General features: G+C 39.8%; 1 protein-coding gene across 1 annotated transcript in view; it reads left to right on the top strand.

Moving 5' to 3' along the window:
• The window catches only part of TRHDE (thyrotropin-releasing hormone degrading enzyme), a 213,789-nt gene that overhangs the window by 169,155 nt on the left and 21,240 nt on the right, over nucleotides 1-23,394 (top strand). Inside the window, exons 12-16 of the mRNA XM_010561962.1 lie at nucleotides 942-1,075; nucleotides 1,174-1,229; nucleotides 18,798-18,945; nucleotides 21,132-21,229; nucleotides 21,711-21,818. Coding sequence (XP_010560264.1) covers nucleotides 942-1,075; nucleotides 1,174-1,229; nucleotides 18,798-18,945; nucleotides 21,132-21,229; nucleotides 21,711-21,818 — 544 coding nt within the window. The remainder of the gene's footprint in view (nucleotides 1-941; nucleotides 1,076-1,173; nucleotides 1,230-18,797; nucleotides 18,946-21,131; nucleotides 21,230-21,710; nucleotides 21,819-23,394) is intronic.

Genomic DNA, 23,394 nt, shown 5'->3' on the forward strand with positions numbered 1-23,394 from the left:
CAATTCCCTGATGGAATTACATTTAAAACAAATTTTATTTCTTTCTTTTTTTATTTTTAAAAATGCATGAGAAGACTGTTCCTTTTGTCAACAGCGTACAAACTAATTTTATTACAGTAGAAAAAAATGTTGCTGAATTTTTAGTGAGTTGTGGTTCATGATCAGTTTTGTCAGAACAATTTACTAGATTGAAGGCTTTTTCAAGAGTCATTGAAACCTGAGGCTTCATTCCATGATGATTCCTTCTATAGTGAAAGAAGTGTGTGTTGCGAGTTCAGCCCAGTTTTGTTGTTGAAATCCCTAGTCCTGCAAAGAGTTGTGGACTGCCTGACTGTACAAATACTGGAATAAATTTAGAGTTTTCGGCCCCAAAGTGATTACTTAAAAAGAGGGGGAAGAGGAAGAACAGGTTAGTTGATAGAAGGTTAATTGATCTAGCTCTAAAGGGGAGCCTCTCAGTGGTTAGTAGCTAGAAGCTGTACATCTGGAAATACTTTAATTTAAAATCCAATATAAAAGCTTCATTGCCTACATGCAGAAACACTTAAGAATTTATTTTTTCTTTAATCACAGGTTTAGTCTTCTGTCTGTAGCACATCCATTGAATTATTGGAGTTATGGTTCTAGAAAGCTATTTTAGCATGGCCAGAATCAGGGTACCAGGCTTAAAATGGACACCGCTCATATAAATACTATTTTCCAGAAAAAAACTACCCTTGGAGTTCTGTGTGGGTAAAAGGTCCCCATAGGAATGTCAGTTGGTGTCTCTCTACATCAGAACAGATAAAGGAAATTATTAATCCAAGACAATGTTTTTGTTAGACTTTGAATTAATTTTTCTGCCTTCATGGATATTTAAAGAAGGAGAGAATGTAACAGATAGGTCTTTAGAATTTTTAAATTTAAAACCAAGTCCCCTTCCCATCTTGTTTTGTTTCCAGAACGCCACAGAATTCCTGCTTTAGAAGAGGCAAGTTGGTTGCTGGGGAACATCAACCAGACTGGCTATTTTAGAGTTAATTATGATATTAGGAATTGGAGGCTGCTAATTAATCAGCTAACGAGGAACCATGAGGTAAGCTCCTCTTCTCATCCCTAAAATCCACTTTGATAGGTGAGCCTTCACTGTTTCATCACCCTAAATGGTTTAATTTTTGTGCTTGCCCCTCACAGGTTATCTCTGTCAGTAATCGAGCAGGCTTGATCGATGATGCATTCAATCTAGCCAGGTATGTTTTCCTGAAGATAATCTATCCTCATACACATTGCTGCAATAACTCATGCAATCATTAACTCGGCAGTTGAGTGTGTTTCAAAGTTAAATATGTTTCAAACACACTTTAGTTCTTCCCCCCCCCCCTTTTTTTTTTGGCATGGCACATAAACATGGTCTGTAGCACATTCACTGCTCTTGATCAATAATAGCCATAGGGTATTTCCGAGTCTGGAGAGGTCTGATCAATTTTGCAGCAAGTTCAATTTAACACTTTGGAGATAAATAATCTCCTTCCTCTTTCTCTAATGAATGAGGTTTTTTTTTTCTTTTGTTTCTCCCTGATGCCCTGCCTCTTCTTTTTTTATAACTGACCCTTGTGCTGTATTTAATTTGTGATGGAAGGCACCTTCAAGCTTCAGTAATTTTTTTTGCCCTGACTTGTACTGTTATATCATTTTTCCAATATCTTTCTTTTCTTGTAATCTGCTAGAACAGACTCTTTTTCTGCATGATGCTTTTCGTGCAGAATGGAAAATCAGAGCTCTGTTGAGTATTTCTGGAATTTATACAACATTTTGTGTTTTACTATGATCACAGTTAATAATTAACACATATAGTGCTGGTTAGGTGATGCCTTCTCTATGAATTGAGTCAATGGAATTGTCCCCATTTTGAAATCAGGACATCAGTCTTTTGGTGGTGAAAGTGTAAAATGAGAGGAAAGTAGTGGAACATTTCAAACTTTTTGATTCTTCAGGTACCTGGGAACATTGCATCAGTAAAACACTGTGATGTCAAAGGCAGCGTGAAAAGAATTCCTGATTCTACTGGCTTTTCTGTTTGCTAGTGTATTTATAGCCATATTTGAGCGGGGGCTTGCAGGAATCGGCAGTGCTGAGGTACATTTCACTACAAACGGTCACCGGAGATGTTTGAGATTCAGGCACGGTGTCACACAGAAATTACGGCTCAGTGATGTTCCAGCATCACTGCCGTAAAACACGGTTGTGTGCCCTACCACTCTGTTCCTGCTGCCAGTGCTAGACTGAATATATGACATAAACTAGTGATTAGCCCTTACTTAACAGTCCAGAAATGTAGTAGGGCAGGAGGCTTCATGGGGAGAGAAGGAGTATCCATTTGCTTTTTGCATTGCCCTTCATTCTTGCCTTGTGGCATCTTCCCATTGGCAACAGTAACGGACTAGAAATAGGTCATCGCTTCAGACTTCAGTGGACCATGATTTGTGTACTGTCTGGCTAGCAGAATATCGCAGAGTATTCTGAAGTATCTAGGCTATTAGAAGAACTACTAAATGTTCAGTAAAGTAACAGTCTGTTCCAATTTGATTTGGTTTTGGCACCTCAGAGAAGCAGTGTGCAGTTCCGCAGAGTCAGTGTGGTGCTTTCTTCTTTTTCTATGCACTGAACACAGTCAGATGTGGCTAGACTTCCCTGAAAGTCTAGACACTGAAAAAAGCTGTTTTTTAAGCTGATTCTTGTAGGTGAGTGTTTTTGTTCTGAGTCAGTACTGAGCCAGTGCTCTAGCATGTCTTGTTCACAAAGCATAAAGGCAAGGTCTTGATGAAAGGCCCAACCTACATCATCTGGCCAAGTTTTGTCTACCTAAAAACCACCCAGAGATTAGATGAGTAACGCATTCCCCACTTGCTTTCCAAAGCAGTTTTATGATGATACTGGATCCTGCTGCTTTTTCGGAGGTAACTATGCCAGAGCGCTGTGGCGTCTTTCGCAAGATTTCACGTTGTAAAAACTTGACTTTCTGTAGTTAACGATACGCTGCAGCGGACTGCTGCTGCATTTGCTACTCATGCACCGTGGAAAAAAAAATAGTTGATCTAAATATTTACAGTGTATACACCTGTGCATACAGAGATATTACTTATGAGGAAATATTCTTCCAAGAGGGATATGTAGCTAGATTCCTGTTTCTTTAAAATCCCTGCACAGACTCCTGTCAGTAGTATTACCTTGAGTACGTGCCTTACAGGGCAGTCTGGGTGGAGGAAAGATCTGCGAGTTTGCAAACAGTAGATCGATGCTCTGTATTTCAAGAGTAGCAATAAGATATGCGGACCTGGCTGAACTTGCCAGGTGGGGTATACTTTTTGTTGGTCTTTTTTTTACTTTATTCATCTATCATCTTTCCTGTTAAAAAAAACCCCAAACAATTATAGTGATGCTGAAGTTAGTCTAATTGGCTAGCTGACTGTACGGTACCTTTTTAAAGAAGAGTTTGGTATTTTTCATTTTCATTTCCCCTCTCCCAGACAAAGACGGACCAGGAATAGGCCTAATCCTTGCTGTGTTCCTTTATCGTGAGTAGGACTAGAGAGGCATTAAGAGCCTGTTAGGAGTGCGCTGGGGGCAGGCCTTGACGGCGGAGCGCCTGAACTTCTGGGAGTACGAAAGCAGATGGAAAATCACACAGACCCTTCCAGTTTCCTCCAAAAGTCAGTGTTCAGAAGGCCACCATCAACCTAAAAGCAGCTTAGCTTTGCCCCGCTTGGCTGCGAGGCGCAGTGCAGAAAGTCGCTTCGCTTTCTTTTGGAGTGGTACCGTGGCTTGGATGTTACCTGCCCCGAGGGTGCAGTGCCGATTCAGGCTCGTCTGCGATGCGGAGCGTGTGTTCCTCCCTGCCCATGTAATCTTACATGATGGGGAGATTAAACACGTATGGTTGTCTCTGACTGCGACATGAGAAAAGGTGAGTAACCTTATTGACCAGGCATAGAGGTAGTAATTGGGAGTTTAGACCTGACTTTTGAGAAGACTGGCTGTTTTTAAGGGTAATTCAGTCCTCAGTTGTGGTCCCTAGTTGCACTGATGTGTTATCTGCTTTTCTACAGCTATAAACACATATTTTGAGAGAGAGAACTGTGGAAAACATGCTTTTATTTTAATCCCTAGCTATTATTTTCAGTGATAAAATAATGCAAAAATGAAAACATAACTTCTTAAATTCATGGTGGTTCTTTTTAAAAGAATTTCTAGCATAAACAGTTCTTTTTACTGTACTGAAGAGACTGTATTTCTTCAAAATACCCTGTCCTCCTTAGAAACTTCTGAAGTACTCCCTAGTGTGTTGTTGAACTTGATACAGATAATGTCCATTCCACACCAAAAGGGTGTGACTTGATTTTTGCACTGTCCTAATATGGTGTGTCCTAATATGATATTTCTGTGTAGTTTTACTGCTAATTGATTTTATTTGTGGAACAAGTACAGGTCTTTAGTAAAATTTAATAACATTTAGATCTGGAGAAAGATGAAAATATTGCTCATATAAATTATTTTGGAGCACCACATTTTATTTTATTTTTTAAAAACGGTGTCTTTGATTTCATTCCTGCAGAAAGTTTACTATCCTTTTACTGTCCAGCATAATGATTTCTGAAAAACAAAGAACATAAGTGAATTGTTACCTCCAAGGAATATTTTAAGCTCTATACCTTTAATTTCATAAAGTTTTGCCCATTTTATATGGAAATATATTCCTCCTTCTTCCTTCTTGGTGTATTTTGGTTCCATAAAATTAATCAAGCAGAGTTGAATTGAACAATAACAATAAAAGAAAGCTACAGCTTGCCCACTCTGTTTGAATTCTTGCAAGCTTGTTTGTTTTTCAGATTTTTAAGCGTAATTCTGTTCTCAGCTGTAGTACATGCACACACCCTGAGGATCCGGAGAGCTGTAGCCTTGGCAGTAGCATAGCTTATAGAAATACATGCCCCAAATTCTTGAGCAAGAGTAGCAGCTTGGCACTCTCTCTTCCCTTCTTCTTGAAGATCCTTTATCTTTTGGGGACATTTTGTACGAAATTTCAGTACAATTTGAAAATATGTTGGTTGTAGTAAATGGGATGTGTTGACTGACAAAGCTGAGAGAAGACAAATAGGTCTGTGGTTCTCTTCTAAGCTTAAACCGAGCAGAGGGCAGGTCAGATGGCACCAGTAAGTGGTGTCACAGGAAATAACAAAAATCCTACTGTGTCTTGAGAGTGCGAGCAGTGTTGTCGGCTTCTCCCGTCTTCCTCTTCCCTTAGGATAAGGGGTCAGTTAGTTAGTATGCGAGGTGGGATGCCTCCCACTTTAGGCATCCCAAAGGTAGACCTGCAAACCTGAGCTTGGCACCTTGCTGTGCACTGACAGTTAATGGTCAGAAATGTGCACCTGACCTCGCAAAGCCACTTAACCACGTAGGAGCCACTTAACCACCCTCCTGGAGCAAAAGTCTTATGAGGAGCGGCTGAGGGAGCTGGGGCTCCTTAGTCTGGAGAAAAGGAGGCTGAGGGGAGACCTTATTGCTCTCTACAACTACCTGAAGGGGGGTTGTAGTGAGGTGGGTGCTGGTCTCGTCTGTCAGGTGACTGGAGATAGGACGAGAGGTAATGGCCTCAAGTTGCAGCAAGGGAAGTTTAGGTTGGATATTAGGAAAAATTTCTTTACTGAGAGGGTTGTCACACATTGGAATAGGCTGCCCAGGGAAGTGGTTGAGTCACCATCCCTGGAGGTATTAAAAAAGTGTGTAGACAAGGCACTTCAGGACGTGGTTTAGTGGGCACGGTTGATGGTTGGACTGGATGATCTTGAAGGTCTTTTCCAACCTAAATGATTCTATGATTCTATTCTACGATTCTAGTGTTAGGAGTGTTGTGTCACCCCTAGTTCTTCCTTGCTGGGTTATAAATCTTCATATTCACTTCCCCTCATTAGACTCGTTGACTTAATCCAATATTATGTCAAAGGAAAAGGTCTGGTTTGTATTCAGTGTTAATTGGTGTTGGCTCAGATGTGACTGTGGATACCTATTTTACTGTCATCTAAAATAGTTATTGTTCTTTCCAGTTCTGGAAGAATCCATCAGTTTTGTCTCTTGAAACCTAATGTGTGCCTCATACCCCTTTGATCCTGCCTGCACCATAGTCAGCTCACCATGTTAAGGTGACGGGTCCTTGGTTTGCATGCCAATTGCTCAGGAAACCATTTTTTTTGATGCTGACAGTCTGTCTTGCTATCGATTAATATCTTGTCTTCTGTTCTGCAGTTGAAGACATAGTGGTGGAGTTCCTCGGATACTGATTTTCCTGACGGTTCCCTTTCGGGTGGGTCATAGGCCTAGTGACAGCGCAGGGCATGTCAAGACTACACTGCTTGGTCACACATTAACAAAGGCCAAAGATAAAACGTGACTGTAGTTTTTGCATATTTCTTAGCGGCATTTCTTTGATGTTCATCAGAAGCTTTTTCTTAACTGGATTCGTGAGAAAGCATGAAGCGGTGTTGTTTAATAATTGTTCTTCTGCTCCAGGGATGGATGGCCATGTTGGAGTGCTGTCCATTTCCTTTCAGAGATGAGGGGGAGAGTGAGCTATAGTCTCTTCAGATGAAGGTTTTTTTAGGCCAGAAAAGCCTGCCCCTGTAGACTTCACAAATATAGGGACCTGTGTCAGAAATGAGCAATGACAAAAAATTATACCTTCACAATTATCTGTGAACTAAGCGACTTCCCTGCTGCAGACGGCCTTCATGAGAGTTCCTCTCTCTCAGAATTTCATTCACCAGACCAAAATCAGGAACCTGGTGCAGACATACGATGAGTTATGATGATTGTTTTCCTGCCATTAATCAGTTCTTCTTGGCTTGCTTCTTTCCAAGCTGTGAGTTCTGCTGACTCTAGAAAACCAAAATCTGAGGGTAAGGGAAAAGGCAGTGCCTACCTGCCTTTCAATATATAAATCCAGATTCTCTCCCCTGACACAAATTAATCTTTAACAGCTGGTGCATTTGACTCCAAGGTTGATTCCAGAAGTAAAATACCAAAGCGAATGCTCACTCCAGATGACCTTCTCACCAACTTGAAAAGAGAAATTCATTTAAAAAGTAAGTCTCAGTTAACCAAGTATAGCCTTTGGGATCTGGAAGATCATGTCTTTAGGACCCCTTGTTTTATTTTAAAAAAAAAAAAAAAGCCAACAAATCAAAGCCAACCCTTTCCTTATTCCTTAAGTTAATTCCCAGATGTGGAGTATTGCCACTCAGCCAAAAACATCTTATCCATTGAGCTGTCTGAGGCAGCACCAACCCCCATAATGATTAGCTGATCTTACTTCTGGGAATGAAGAGTTATCTTGTAACTAAGCCTCTAGTTTATATGCTTCCATATAAAATCCGGAATTATTACTGCTAAATTGGAAGAATGTTTTCTTGAAGTTTCCAGTGGAAATACGTGCATAACAAAACTAAACTGTGGAGTTGGAGTGATCTTCTATGTTTTTTTCCTTCTCCAGAGATTAAGATTTCATTTATTGTAGCATTTGAAGTCTTCCAACATATCTGGGCTAATTCCTTCATGTTACACTTGTTTGTGTTACTTGAAGTCCTATTCAGTGTAATGTCAGGAAAAGTCAAGGCATTTGATGGCCCATTTAAAATTTTGCGGCTGGATAATAAGTAGGTGACAAGGGTAGAAGTTTTCATCTAGCCCAGTTAACGTAGTTCAAAATGTTTCAAAATCTCAACAGCCACATCCAGGGTTGTTGACCTTGTTGTGCTTGGGTATTCATAAACAATCATATAGGGTCCATTTAAATGAATAAACTGCAGTTTAACTCCAGCCTTCGTTATTACTCCTGATCGTATTTGCTGATAGTTCAACACAGCGGCAAACAACAGATATGTTAAGCAGGTCCCTTAATTAGTGCCTCTGAGTACCAGCTAAGGGGGCGAGTATTAGATCGATAGTTTGTTATCATGCTTGATTAATAGTGGTATAGATTTACTATTTTAATAAATGAGGCCTCATCTAAATTATTTCAGCAGATGCCATAGTAACTCTCTTTCTCTGTCAGGCAAATTTTGGTGATGGTTCACCAGCAATTGATTTAGATATGGCTTCCTACAAAAGTTGTTGGATTTCCTTTGACATAAATACTCCCTCAACGGGCCAGAGCAGCTGCGTCTTTTTTAGAGAAAATAGAAAGCTACAAATATTTTAAGGTAGCCATCATTCATTCCATATGCTGCGTGTCAGTCCATATGTTCTGTGGCATCTCACAGCCTTGATACCAGCTTTACGTGGAGATACACATTTCAGCTAACGTTTGCATATGTTCGTACAAAAAGAATCAAAGCGATTGTTGAGAGTAATCACACTAGAAGTCAGCTCTGCTTTTGTGGTATGTATCATGCATGCATCTGATCATTTTGCGTAGCTAAGAGCAGTACAGCAAATTGTACAGCATATTCCAGGGAAGTGCCAGTGCTGCAAGACCATCCTGGACAATAGAAAAACATGCTAAGAGCCAGGGAAGAAGTAGGAGAAAACTCTTAAGCACGTACAAAACAGAAACTGTAGATCTGAGTTCTCTGCAGAGCATTCAGTGCAGGGGGTGGGTCTTGGTCTGGCTTACATCTGTCCTGTAGAAGTGGGTGATGTTGTTAATCCACATCCCTACAAAATTTGCCTATGCTTCAATTATTTCTGGTACATCCGAGTTATTATAGCGGTAATTGTTTTATCCCGTAAATGACATTAACTCTATTCTTAGCCGAACCCGGAATAAACTGTCAGGAAAACATGACTCTGGTTTCAAGGGAGTGAAAGAATTATTTTTAGCTAAAGGTTGTTAGCCTGTTTTCTTTTCACCCCATGGTCTTGGTCTGTTACGGTTCAAGCTGGTCTCTGAACTCAGCGTGGTATGGATGTATCCATGTTGCAGTGCAGATGCCAGGGACTGCTCTGTAATGACAGGGGAGGGGAACAGTCTGTGAAATTTGTTTGGGGAACGTTAAGTAAACCAAGTCTGAGTTACATTTCAAGAGAACACTTAACTTGGAGTTTGAGGTTAAACAAGAAGAGGAGAGTGGCATGAGTGGAGCTTGCTGAAGTTGTTTCTTGGTTTGCTGAAGTTTGAGTATGGGAAAGGGGGCTGAGAGGTGCAAATACAGATTCAGGAATCTGTGTGTTGGTGGGGCAGGGGGAGGTCTTCATCCAGCCTCGCAACCTCTGCCATTCTGGGGGGGCCCTATCCTCTCCTACCTAGCATACGCCTGTTCCCTGTGCCTCCCTCTCATCTACAGACACCTTTTTCTTCCCCACAGCTGCCTGGCCAGCCCTTTTCCCCACCTCCCACTCCTGTCCTCTCACAATAAGCAGCTTTTTTTCCTCCTTACCCTTATCCCAGAACCCCATTACTTGTCTTTCAGAGGGTCTGGTGGGACTAGTATGCTGCTACCTTGGTCAAGGTAGCAGCAGTGAGCCACCCTGAGAGGCTGGAGGTGCTGCTCTAAACGCCCTGTCCTTTCCCGACATCAACAAAGGATGGACGAATAAAAGGCAAGAACCAGCTTTTCTAGCTAGAAAGGGCAGTGCTGATGCCTCATCAGCATGAACAAAATAGCCTGCCACCTTAGTAGCAGTCTGACTGCTTTGCCTGCTGTTTTGACCTGACTGCACCATTGCTTCTCCAAAACGATCCTACTTTTGGGGCTCACCTGATTGCTGTTGGCCAAGATTGTTGTCAGGAGGTCTGGTCTTTGCCAGTGCATGCTCTGGCTGCTTGGCAGAACGTACTGCCAGGGTGAACTTTTGAATTCAAAGTGCAGATTATACTTCCAGGTTTTTTGGTCTTCATTTGCTGATTTTATAAAGCAGGTTTTTTGCTGTAAACTAAGGTCCCTTCGTTTGATAAAATTTAAGAGGAGTCTTGGGAATCAATGTTGTGTTAGTTTAGCTCCTTCCTGTCTGGCTAGAAGTGTGTTTTCCTCCACCCAGAAATCAAGCAGTGTATGACAGTAAGGACCCTGTTACGACTAAGGCACTGCACAGGGACTAGAGAAACCTGGGATGCTGTTTCTGCTGTGGACTTCCTAGGTGATCTTGGTAAAATCACTTAAACTGTTTGTGTCTGGTTCCTATCTGTAAAATGGAGATAAGAGAATAGGTGAGGATTTAGGAGATTTTAAGAGAGTCTTTTATTATAAATATGTTTGTAGGGAATTGCATTTACAGAAATAATATCCAATTCTGTAGATATACTGGCAAACAAAATTCAGATTGCATGTGTATTTTCAAGATCAGTCTTCTGTGCTTTCCATGTGAATTTTCTAGCTTTTAAACACATATTTCATTTGGCTGACTGATATGCAAATTATAAACATTAGAACAGGAAAAGAGAGATATGAAAAAGTACTGTGCATAATAATAAACAAACTCAATTTTTAGTTTGCTCAAACATGCTCTCATAGATACCATTGCCCGTTGACAAGGAATAGAAGGGCTGTTTCATTCTACCCTTCCCAAGAAAATCATCAGGAAAGAAAATAACACTTTTAATAATTGAGTCATCTGAAATTGACATCTATTAGCCTCTGAAATACATTCAAGTTTCTTTAGTTAATTTAAGTGTGCGAATGACATATTTCTCAAAAATCAGGGTTACATGATGATGAAAAACATTACATACCTCACTTACTGCTTAGTCTTAATTTTCAGCAGTAAGATTATTCCTTTTCATCTTGCCTTACTCTTTTTTAATTCATTTTTTTTTCATATGGTGAAGAAGAGGAAAGGAGAGATATTGAACTCCAGTTTGAAGGAATTTTCGTTGCATTTTTACAAACACAGGGGGCTTTAAGTTTGGGTTTTTTTTTCTGTTTTCAACAAAGTCGATTAATTCAGATTAATATTAGCCTTTACTTATGTGGCAGCTCTAAAAATGTGCAAGATAATTTAAGCCAGTGATACCCTGATAATTACATTGAATTTGAACTATTCTTTGTAGGATGCTTCAAATGCTCTTGTGTCGAGTTGAATGTCATTTGAAGAGTCCTCAAATATTTTGCGTGTAAGAAAACATAATATTAAGCAGGCTTCACTTAAAACTGTCATACTCTCTGAATCCTTTGATGTTGGAGAGATTGAATGCTGATTAAATTTAGTACTTAAAATGAACCTGTAAGCCAAACATTGCTGTTGTATTTATCAAAGAGCAGATGTGCATTCCTGTCCGGTGTATGTGGAAGTCCATAGCTGGTACAAATCAGAATGCCTCCATTAAGTCACTTTGGATGTTTTAGAAAAGCAGAGTCCTTCTCTGGTCCTAAGGCAGCCCAACCCTGGGAGTGGAAGATGAGGTAGATCATTCTTTGGTACTGGAGATCACAGGGCCCTTTTTACAGGTTGCCCATTAGTTTTCTATGAGAAAACATTCTTTCTCCAGCTTCCCTTGTTGAACGTGGATACCAGGAATCACAAGTTTTTAATCTTTGACTTTCCAGTCTTGCAGGAGTTGCAGGTGAAATCCGTGACTACAGAGTTAGTTTCCCCTGTTCCATGGGTTGCCTTGCCCAAAGCTTTTTTTTATGTGTCAGGGTTCAACATACCTTGTTTTACTCAGCTGCCAAAGAACTGCTGTTAAAGCACTGTGGGAAAGAATATCCTGAATATATCAGTAGGGGCACCAGTCCGTGGTAGGTCCAGAAGAAATGAATAGGGTTAGAAAAAGCCAAGTACAGTAAAATGTGAATGTTCATTGGCACCAAGTTTCTCTGTGAATTATTTTAATCCACATACTTGACTTTAAAGGTAAAAGAATGAATTAATGAACAAGAATTCTAACTTATTTTAAACTGTCCCTTTATGGGTTAATGAGTATAGTCTAATTATTCATCTATTGCACATGCACAGAAACAGAACTGAAGTTATTCTGAGTTGCACATCTATGTTCTGAAGAGCTGTGTTTTCCCCCTTCAAAATTACCCAGACAAAAAGCTGGTCATGTTTTACATTGTTCATAAGAAACAGACGATGCGGGGTGAGTTTTAAACCAGCAGCAAGTAAATCACCTCATTTCCATTGTTTCAACAATGCAGACCAGTTTGCTGCCAGCTTGGATTTTCTAATTTTGATTTAAACACATGACTTATAATGACTTTGTTGGGTGGTGGGACTAAGGGATTTATGGTGCACTTGTATGTGGGACTCTCATCACTGTACGGCAACCCTGTCGTTTTTCTGACAGAGTCTGTTTGACTGGTGCTGGATTTATGATAGAAATAATTCAGAACAGAGTAATAATTTTCCCTTGGCAATTACACTACCATTTGGTACTTTGTCCCTAAGGGGAAAATGAATGTGCTGGGATCTGTCCATAAGTTCAGCGGCTCAGTGTAAAGAACAAATCAAGGTCAGAATGTAGCTGAATGCACACTGATGTTTCATAATATAATCTAGATCTCCTGCTTTTATCTGACTCATTAAAAGCTCATGTAATTTAAAGATTATTTTTGATTGCTGTGAGATTTTTAGTGGGAATTCTTTGTGAGGGATATTTCATTACCACATTCAGTACTTTCTTTTTCTGTTCATTGCCTCTTTTCTCTGTAGCAATGGCCACCCTAGCAATTTCTTCAGTGTAAGCAGGATAGTACCTTGCTAAGGGTTGGGGCTTATGATATTATATAAATGTCATAAGCCACTTATATATATATCTTTTGAAAGGTATTTTTCCACCTCTGCCCTTGTCGTAAAAATGGGATATCACCTTTTCACCACAGTTTGTCAGCAGCTTCTTTAGGCATGAAAAACCTGCTGGAGCAGGATGTTTGTCTGGAGGTAATTTGTCTAATAACTGAAACAGATCTCTTTGCTGGTCTGTGTTCCTGTTCTCCTGTTCTCCACTTTAGTTCAGCAGGCAACGCTGAAATTAGGAACACAGATGATAAGACAAACCCCATGTGGTGCTGTGTTTCTAACACACCCTGAAGTTCTCATGTGTAACAGTGACTACAGAATGACTGACATGCTGATAAACTGATGAGTAAGGACAGTGATATAAAAAGTGATAGAATAACGAAGCGTCTCAATTGTGATCTTTTTGGTTAAATTTTGCTTTTGTAGTCATGTATTTAAGTGATTCAGTATGGAGAAGGCTGGCTTAGAGATGGCTTGTAGAGGCTCTTTTTAAAGTCTGGGCTCCTTTCTGCGTGCCCAGGGATGTTGTCGTGGTTTACCCCCAGCCGGCAGCTCGGCCGCACGCAGCTCACTGCCCCCGGGTGGAATGGGGGAGAGAATAGGAAGGGTAGAAGTGAGAAAAAACCTGATGGGCAGAGATAAAGACAGTTTAATAGGTAAAGCAAAAGCCACGCATGCAAGCAAAGCAAACCAAGGAATCCATTCCCCACTCCCCACGGGCAGGCGGGTGTTCAGCCATCTGCAGGACAGCAGGGCTCCATCACACGTAACGTTGACTAGGGAAGACAAACGCCATCACTCCCAACATCCCCCCTTCCTCCTTCTTCCCTCAGCCTTATGTGCTGAGCATGATGTCATATGGTCTGGGATATCCCTTGGGTCAGTTGGGGTCAGCTGTCCCGGCTGTGTCCCCTCCCAAATCCTTGTGCCCCCCCAGCCTGCTCGCTGGTGGGGTGGGGGGAGAAGCAGAAAAGACCTTGACTCTGTGTAAGCACTGCCCAGCAATAAAGAAAACATCTCTGTATTATCAACACTGTTTTCAGCAGAAATCCAAAACATAGCCCCATACCAGCTACTAGGAAGAAAATTAACTCTATTCCAGCCAAAACCAGCACAGATGTCAATCAAAGCCCTCTAATCTAGAATGCAATAAAGAGGGACCCCTGCTTTTTGTAGTTTGTACTGAAGGTACATGAACAACAGGTCATTTTAGGACATGAAATGGATCTGTTGGTACTCTTCTGTGAATATTTACAGGGCAAAAGACCAGAGTTATAATATTCTTATTATCGTGCCTCTGAGAAGTACTGAAATTCTAGTGTTCTACGATATCCATCGCTAGAGGCCTATATAAAGAAAACTGGACACATTTCTGTCAGGAATGGCATTGGTATGAATCTACTTTGGGTGGGAGAGACTAGATCAAGTTCTTAAGGTGGCTTCCAGCCTTTTCGTTCCAGATGCTATAGGTGAAGTTTTGTAAACTTTATAACCTGCACTTGAGAGAAATGCTTAACCTGAACATCAGCTCGCATTCAGCCACTGTTTATGAGTCAATGCTGTTTGATTTCACTATTTTATCTGTTAAGATACTTGCCAAGACTATCCCAGATTCCTCTGCAGAATTTTTTTGGTTGTAGGTACGTACTCGCTCAGGTGGCTATTGGAGACATACCTGGAGAAACAGTGTGACTGTGTCAGACCAGACATAAGATTTGACATCACAGTATTTCTGCAGTGTTGATGTTTGTTACCTGGTTTCAGTATAGCCCATAATCAGTAATTCCCCAAGTGACAGACAATATTTCAATTTTCCTCTGAGATGGCTAAGCTGGAAAAGAACCTTGTCTCTGAGGCCTGTCTCTCCTGCATTTGGAATTTGGCTGGCAATATCTGATGGTACTTTTGCTGGACTTTCAGGATAGCAATACAATTGATGGCTAAAATGACACAAGAAAAATAAGGATTTCTGTCACTGACCTTCCAGTGACATTGTTGGAAGAGAGAGTGATAAATCAAGCTGCATGTGTAGAGTATGTACTTAACTTAGGTTATACTCTGTAGTGCCTTTGAGTAAATATTTCCAGACAGTTATATGACAGGGAAATTATTTTACGTATTTCCCTTTGATGGAAAGTTTGCTACTGTTACTTCTCTTATTATTGTAATGATAATTGTTAAATATTTCTGTTTAACATTTCTACAGGTCTGTGTTTTTCCATCAGAGTTCACAGAGATACTCAGAACAGACTCGTTCTGTGTTCTGCCTTCTTTCCTCATCTTGGTTATTATCCTGCTCCACAAATGAGAGATGTGATTTCAATTAGCAGTTGTCAGCCAGCTGGTGGTGTACGCTTGTCACAAGCCCTGTGACACTCCGGAGTCCTTGACCCTTCCTTCCTACTTTGCTGGATGCAAAAATTTTGCTTTTGCTGACCAGATCCTGTGTAACCATCTTTGAACCTAGTTCTTCCAGGCTAGTGAAGGAGAATTCTAGAAGCACGCCAGCACCCCTTGGCTGGTGGGCCAGTTTGCCGCTGTTCAAGCGAGCCAGTACATCTTGCTGGATGCCGTATCCCCTGGGAAAGAGGAGTCTTGAAATAGCTCTTAGTGCTGGACAAGCTTTTAGTGTAAAGTAAAAGAATACGATTGTACTAAAACACAAAGCTTAAGAAACCAGCTGCTGTGCTTTGTGAAGATGCAGAACATTAGAGCGTAGCTCACTGCACAGTCATGCTGCTTTGGCTAGTTTCTGTCTTCTGCTGCCCTGGTTGTTGTGGTAGTCATGCTACCTCCCAGGACAATTCACACAGGTCCTAGCTCTGTGATCTGGATTTTAGGACTTTTTTATCCATTTTGTGGTTCATGGTTTATTTCTTCTGTGGTTTACAGTGAGAGCTTCTCCTTATATCTTATTTTCTCTAACTATGAATGCCAAAAATTAGCAACCTTAGTATTTGGCCTTACCCTTACCAAACTTTTTCCTTTTTTTGTGAATGACAGTATTCCTCAAGCTTTTTAAACTGTAGCATACATTTAATATTTTGTAACATATATGTTATATACCACATTTTACACAAAAAGGTAAAACAATGAATGTACTTATCGCTACCTCTTGGCAGAAACTATTTAATGGCAAGTAGTCTGGGAGTGCAGTGTATTTGGAATAAGAGGTTCATAAATATGGCTTAGTGGTTAAGGGTGAAAGAATAGGGCTATCATGGTTTTCTGTAGGTGTCCATACAATTAAATAATTTAATAATTTAATTAATAGTATAGAATATAAAGAACATTCTGCCCAGGCAAAGTTCCTGAAGCACTTATGTTCTCTTCAGGGAAGTGCTGCTATCTTAATTGCCACTGTAAGAGGATTTTAGATATGTCTTTGCTCAAGTTCCCTCAGAGGTCCGGTCTAGCAACTGTACTGGAAGCACATCTGCCTGACGTGTGCTGACAGAGAGTTTAACATTGATCGTAGCAGCCATAACCACTTTCCCTCAAAATCATGGTCTGAAGTGATGAATTTGTTGTCATTTATGTGCCAGTGTCATCCACAAGGTCCTCCCCTCATCCCCGTCCCTGCTCTCGGGACTGATTCTGTTGATGTGGGGGGTTGATTTTGATGATACTGTGCATAAGATCTTCAAGTGTCATACCCAGAAAGAGAAGCAAGTTCAGGAGTAAACAGGAAAAACTCAGACTTTGCCACAATCTGTTTCTGTGAGAAGGAACATACCCTTAGGGAAACAATAGGAAAAGTGGGGGACGGGGAGAGGCAGGCAGAATTGAATGGGCTGGTAAATTTGGAAGTTAGAAGCAGTCAGTGATGAGAGTAACAGTTTTTGTTGTGAACAAGATGAGTATCATCAGCTAAGAATCATGATTTTGAAACTGATTAGAAAGGCCAAGAGCTCAGGAATAAGAGATAGATCTCTCTGCATTCACTTCTTATGTGTCTTGATGGAGAAGTTAAGCTTAAAAAGAAATAATCTGTTTGTTTTGCAGTGATGATTTCCCTTTTGCGCTTAGCATAGAGAGATTTAATTTTGGAAGCATGATCCTAAGTGTCCATTAGTGCAGCTATAATAAACATTCATCTGTTTATTCCTTCAGCAGCATGTTTCCTAGAGCTATTCCTCTTGTTCCTTACTCCACGCTTTCTCATGTCAATCAAATTATCACTAACAATAATCACAAATCCCATTAGGAACTAATTACATATATGAAACTTCAAGTTAGTTTACCTCTTTGCTAACATTATCTCCAAGATTTTTAACTGCAGTCAATCCAGCTTGCTTCTGGCTCCATTAATTATGGTTAAAATATTAAGACCTAGAACTCATCTTAATGATACTCTGCTGCTTCCGAAATAAGACAGAGCTATAAAATGGAGTAACTGTCTCTGTCTTCTGATGCATTGAACTCTGTCCGCCACCCACGCGTAAGAGCTCCACGATTCTCATTTCATATCTGCTCAGTTCCTGAGTGACACAGTGAGCTCCCCCAGTGATCTGGTTTTTCTTGCTTGAGTATGTGCTGTGACTGGAGTTGAGAATGGAGCCTTGCTGATAAAACGTGGACAAAGATGACATGAAGCAGACTGGAGAGTAGGTTGTCATAAGGACATGGGACAGGTACTTTTGAAAGCTGTTACATGAACTCCCTTCCTTCCTTAGAACATGAAGGGAACAGGGTGTAATTCTTCCAATAGAGAGTGTGAAAAACAATGGCTTGCATGGATGTGCTGCACCTTGCAAGGAAACTATGGGTTTGGACCGTACCAAAAAGAGAACCTATTTCAAATATTTCAGCAAAGTAGTTTTTATATGCTGTTACAACTGAGATAAAAATTTATATCAGCATGTATGTATTGGTTCATTTCCATAATAATCTGTGTAATTTTCGTTGTTTGCTATATGCATGCATCTCTTCCTCAGACAGTGATGGAAATTAAGGGGAATATTTGCAACCAACAAGGAGAAAAAATAGTCTATGAAGATATATCATACTGTAGCCTATGTTAAATTGAAGCTTGTGGAATCCAACTTGCTGAATTTAAGTGTTTTATGAAAACAGAATCATTATCTCCTCTTTAGGCAGGTAGAGAACTCCTTTGGGATTTAAACACATGCATCAGAAGAATAGACCTGTGGGTTTCTGGAACGTTCACACCCACAGGGTTACACTTTGTTTCTGCAGTCTGGATAGTTAAGAAAAAATGCTGTTCGGAAAAAGAAAATGAGAGCAAATCCTAAAGCTTGATGTTTCCTGTACTCATTTTTAAAAAGCAGCTTTCAGATGTTTGCATCTGTATTGCCATTTACTTGTAAAGCTATTAATTTAAAAAGCCTTCCTATCCCCCCCCCCCCCCCCCCAAATTCTTTCCCTTGCAGGGAGAGGTCTTTTATGACTGTAAAAGAATGGGACAAAATTCTAACTGATTGATTTATAAACAGCTGAAAAAAACCATAGTTTATGTGGAAAGTGCTGGAACATCCTTAACCAAAATGATGTCACTGGATGCCACTTCAGTTTAATAAAATAAGTCATTCCAAAGTGGCTTAAGGTGGATAGAAGGCAATGCAGCTCTAAAGGAGAGAGAAAAGAGTGGGGAGGATAACTGTGAAACTAAAGATGCTTCTTCACCAGGAGTTCTTCCCAATTGCCCATGGCCAGTAGAAATGATCCCTGAAACAAAATGCCTTGGGTTGTTGATTTTGTGCAGACAGCTTTCTATCTTACAAATCAGCAAAGGAACACCTTCCTTTGGTTTTTTGCTTAAAGTCAGTTACTTTGTTGTTCATGTCCTTTATAGCCACAGGAATCCATGTAAAGTAGGGCTAGCTTGTCTAGTTTTCTTTCATGTGTGTTCATGCTTGCCTTCATCCAGTAAGTATGCTTGCACATGTGTTGGGAGAGACTGTGAGCTGCTGGTTTTTGTCAGGTTGACTTTTATGTCATTATAGTGTGATGAGTTTATCATGTTTTTCTGCCTTTTAATTTCATTTGGAAAAAAAGAAGTCATTTTTGCCTCATCTTGTATCTTCTGCAAAGCCAATTTAATACTAACTTCTTTTATTGTGCAGAGCTGGTTATTTGCCTCAGAATATTCCTTTGGAGATTATCAGATACCTTTCAGAGGAGAAGGATTTTCTGCCTTGGCATGCTGCCAGCCGAGCTCTTTATCCTCTAGATAAGTTGTTGGACCGCACAGAAAGCTACAACATCTTCAATGTAAGAGATACAGTCTTCCTCCCTTCTTCCTTTCTCCTCCCCACCCCTGCCTCTCCCCTCCCTCTTCTCTCCCCCGTCCTTCCTTCCTTCCTTTTCTTTCTTTCTTTCTCTCACTCTCTCTCTCCTTTCATTGCTAGGAGTTGAACTATTCCCCAGTCAGATACTGTAAATGACCTAGGGATATTAGCTTTCTTCCTAATTATTCTTTATTTAAACATAGCAATTGTCAAGCTTTGGTTCATTTGCATTTGAACAGTGATAACTGTTGTTTGAGGCATATATGATTAGTAGAAGGAAAGGTAATTATCCCTCCTATAAAATATTATGACAAATAAAGTATTTCACTTAAAAGAGCCAAAGTAATCTATTTCCAGATTTTCTCTTTTGAGGAGCCTCACGGCAATATTTAGATTGATGCCTAAGCTCAGCAAGGGCACCAAATGCAGGCACAACTGAACAGGACGCATGCAACTGAAGTAAAGATTTGTAGTCATTATTTCATCCAAAAAGCCATGGTGAATTCAATGCAGTTACCTTAATTAACAAGGATTAGATCACCATTGAATCAAAAGCCCATTCATAATTGGGTCCGAAGGGACAGCAGTAACAGCTAGCAGTAGATAATTAAGATAGACATGACAAACAATGACAAACATTTTATCATTTTACCTGAAATAAAAAAAAAAAATCGTAGCTACGCTGAAGCATGTTTTATGAAGTACACAGAATTTGATTGCAGCCACTGACAGTTATGAACTCTTGGGTTTTTTTTATTCACTATGAATTTTATGTAGTCTACATATTTTCAATGGCCAACATACTGTAATTTTATGTAATTTTTTAAAGCCTTCAAATGGAGGAACTCTCTAAAGCCTGAAATGCTTAAAGGAGCTTTTTTCTTCTTAAACTTATATTTGCTTGTGTGCGTGTGTCCACAGACACACATGCTCAGAGAGCAGTAAGCTAGAGGTGTCTGGATGTATGTATATACGTAGAAGTACATACATATATATATATATATATACACACACATACACACAGACACAGAGGTACCTGCTGACATGGAAAATTATTTTCGTAGAACATGTACTGGAGATTAATAAAGGCATATTGAAATCTTTATGAACCTGGAGTGTAGGCCTACATGCAAACCAGAGCCATAATATAAAATGATGTTGAAATAATTTGCATGCTTAGTCTGTTGTTAGCCGCAAAGAAAAATTCTTAGGAGTCTGCCACTGCTATTTCACTTTTAAACGTGGTTGTGTAAAGAAAACACAATTTTAATAAATAAAACCAGTAAAATTCATGGCCGGGTTGTGTTTTATCACTACTGATGAGAGCTTTGAAAGCAGAGGTGATAGCAGAGGAAATAAAAAGTCTTTTTAGTCACAGAATAACATATCTGCTAGAGAAAGCTGCACTATGAATCTCCTTCTCTGTTGACATCCTATATACATGCCTGTGCATCCACAATAATAAAATAGATGCTCTCCTATGCAGTTCTTTATATCTCAGTTCTCTTTTTCAAATTGGTGAATTCTATTGGCAAAAGATTACACTGAATACAATGAGAGTGGTTTTCTTCACAACTGGTCAGAATATGTAAATATGTCTCCCGTGTAAAAAGTAAAAGTAACTAAAATAGATCTTGGGCTTGTTTTGTTCTTTAAGCACACCAAGAACCTAAACTTAAAGTGTAGTGTCATTAAATGTACAAAGCTTATTTGCAGCTACATTGTTCTGTATTCTGAAGTCAATTGACTGTGCTTATGTTGCCGTGGATATTAAAATAATATTCTTTTAAAAGTGAACATGCACGGTGTAGTGGAGATTGGCCATAGAGTAGAAATTAAGCTGTTGACAGCCTTGCAACTTTTCAGCTGTGTATTGTAAGTTCAAAATAACATGTAAGAAACTTTTTAAATTGATGGGGTTTATAACAATAAATTGTTTTATACTAGGCATCTAATCAAATAGCTGTTCTACAGTTTACTTCTCCCTATAGCAGTGAAAGGGGGATTATAAATGGACATGTTGCTTTGCTAAATGCAAATCAAAATCTTTGGAAAGTTGGACATTATTTGAGGGTAAAAAGAGAGACAAAACCTCAATAGTCAGTAGTATTTCAATTTCAACTAAAACGTAAATGTTAACATTAAATGTATTTTTCTTTTCCCCCTCAGGAGTATATTTTAAGACAAGTTGCATCAATGTATCTCAAGCTTGGATGGCCAACGAATAATTTAAACAAATCGCTTGTTCAAGCATCATACCAACATGAGTACTGTTATATTTCTTTTTTTATTGTTTGTTTGCGGGATATAGTTGTAATAATGCACTCTCCTACAGTTTGGTGTCATACTTTCCTAGTTCTGCCGTCCTTCTGTTTTTCCTTTCTGGGTTAAAGGGAGAGCAGCAAGATGCAGTGAGATGAATTCCTCTTCCCTGAGTTTGGAGAACATGATTTCCTAAGCCTTAATTTAATATTTGACTGCACTGCATTGTTAAGAACTTGGACTCATGTGACCACAGAGGTCAGGAAGAGTGCATAAGTGTAAAAGGGGGCTGGTTTTGGCCCATGACCTTTCTTTAGTTGTTGCAGCAGTTGTAGGCGTTAAATTGACACGGGGATTTGAATAGCTGGATTATCTTCGATATGTTGCCCAGCTATCAGTTGCTGCCTCTGTTATAAGAAATAGCTTTTTGTAAACATTCAAACACATTCACTAATGCAGCCTTATTGCTTTCTTTAATTTGGACAGAGAGTTGCGTCGGGAAGTCATCATGTTGGCCTGCAGCTTCGGTAACAAACACTGTCACCAGCAGGCTGCGACGTTGATCTCAGACTGGATTTCTAGCAATAGGAACCGGTAAGTGGAACTGAAATGTATACTTCCCATTTCTCCCACTCAGAGGCAATGCAGCTGGCATGCTTTTCTGCTCCTGCCCGTCCCCATCCACCGTGCCTCGTTCTGCAGAGTGGTATGGGAGGAAGCAGAGGTCGCTGGCTGTTATTTAAAAATGTCTCTGAGGCTTCAGAATGAATTATTTGACTTTGCACTTATGAGTGGGTGGAGGGGACACCCATGTAGCCTCTGCCCACTCCTGATAAATTGCTGTCGGGTAATTATATGCTAGAAGGCGAGAAGATGGGTTTTAAGGAGGGGTTTAAAGGAAGAAAGATGAGTGAACACCGCATTGGCAGACAAACACGGAGCCTGTGTCGGGGCAAGAGAGCAGAAGGTGCTAAGTGATTAAAGAAGTGAGAGAGGTTAGAGGCAGAAGGACTGAGAAGTAAAAAAGGAGACAAAACAACGTACTTGAGGGAAATGTTATGAAGTACTTAAGGGTGAAGACTTGGAAATTAATGTGATGCAGGAATACATGGAAAAGCTCACGTAAGGTCTCACAGAGGGGATAATATGATAGCTGATGTGTTGAGCGTTAGCAGCACTGTAGTGGTTTGACAGCAAATATGTAAGTTAGGCTGTCCAGACTAGGTTTATTCAGCTGAGGCAAGGGAACATGGGCCGTGGATGGTGTATGAAGTTTATCTTTTAAAGGCCAGCATCTAAGAAGTGTTAAATTACTGAAACTAATTTAAGTATGTAGTGATCTATGGACAAAGAGATAAGTACAGACTATAGGTTAAGACCATGACTTCTTGAGAAAGAATGATGGATTTTCTGATTATGTGGCATGTGGGTGTAGAAGTAATTGCATAAGTACATCACATGATATTTTGGTTTAAAGGAAAATATTTTACTTTCAAGTAACAAATTAGAAGAGAAGTCTTTTTTAGCCCCAATCTTGTATTAGCTCTGCAAAAGGATCAGATCTCTATAGACATATAGGCATGTAGGATTTTTCAAGACACCGTGGGCCAATCAGGTGTTTGTTTGCAATTCAAATATGTCTGTCTGTCTGTCTGTCTTTGTAATCTTTGAAAGCCCTCTACAGGCATACCTATTTACATAAGTACCTGAGTGTCTTTTAAAACCAGCCATGAACTGAGCATGAATGGAAATTGCATTCCTGTATGAATTTGAGACTTCGGAAAAAAAATTATCTTGAAACTATGACTATGTACCTTTAAATAAGGTGTGTGTGAGAGGGAGGGTTTTCTTGTGTAAGATGATACCAGATATATTTACTATGAAATATATACCCCAGGGTTTTATATTAATTCTTATCATCAGCAGCAACAATCAGTATGAAACTATTCAAAAAGGAGATTAAAGAGAAAGAATCAATGGAAACAATCTGCAAAACTAATTTACTTAGATATTCATTTGCAAAATTAGTTAATCAAACCTAGCACCATCTATTAGCATGCACAGCAGTAGATTATTCGGTGTTAAAAAGCTGTCACCCTGCAAAGCTTTCTCCTACCCTGTGTCTTCATCCTTTCCAACAGGATTGAAGAAGGAAGCATCAGGGGGAAAA

Source organism: Haliaeetus leucocephalus, unplaced genomic scaffold (genome assembly GCF_000737465.1).
Source record: "Haliaeetus leucocephalus isolate CR32 unplaced genomic scaffold, Haliaeetus_leucocephalus-4.0 Scaffold151, whole genome shotgun sequence".
Classification (NCBI taxonomy): domain Eukaryota; kingdom Metazoa; phylum Chordata; class Aves; order Accipitriformes; family Accipitridae; genus Haliaeetus; species Haliaeetus leucocephalus.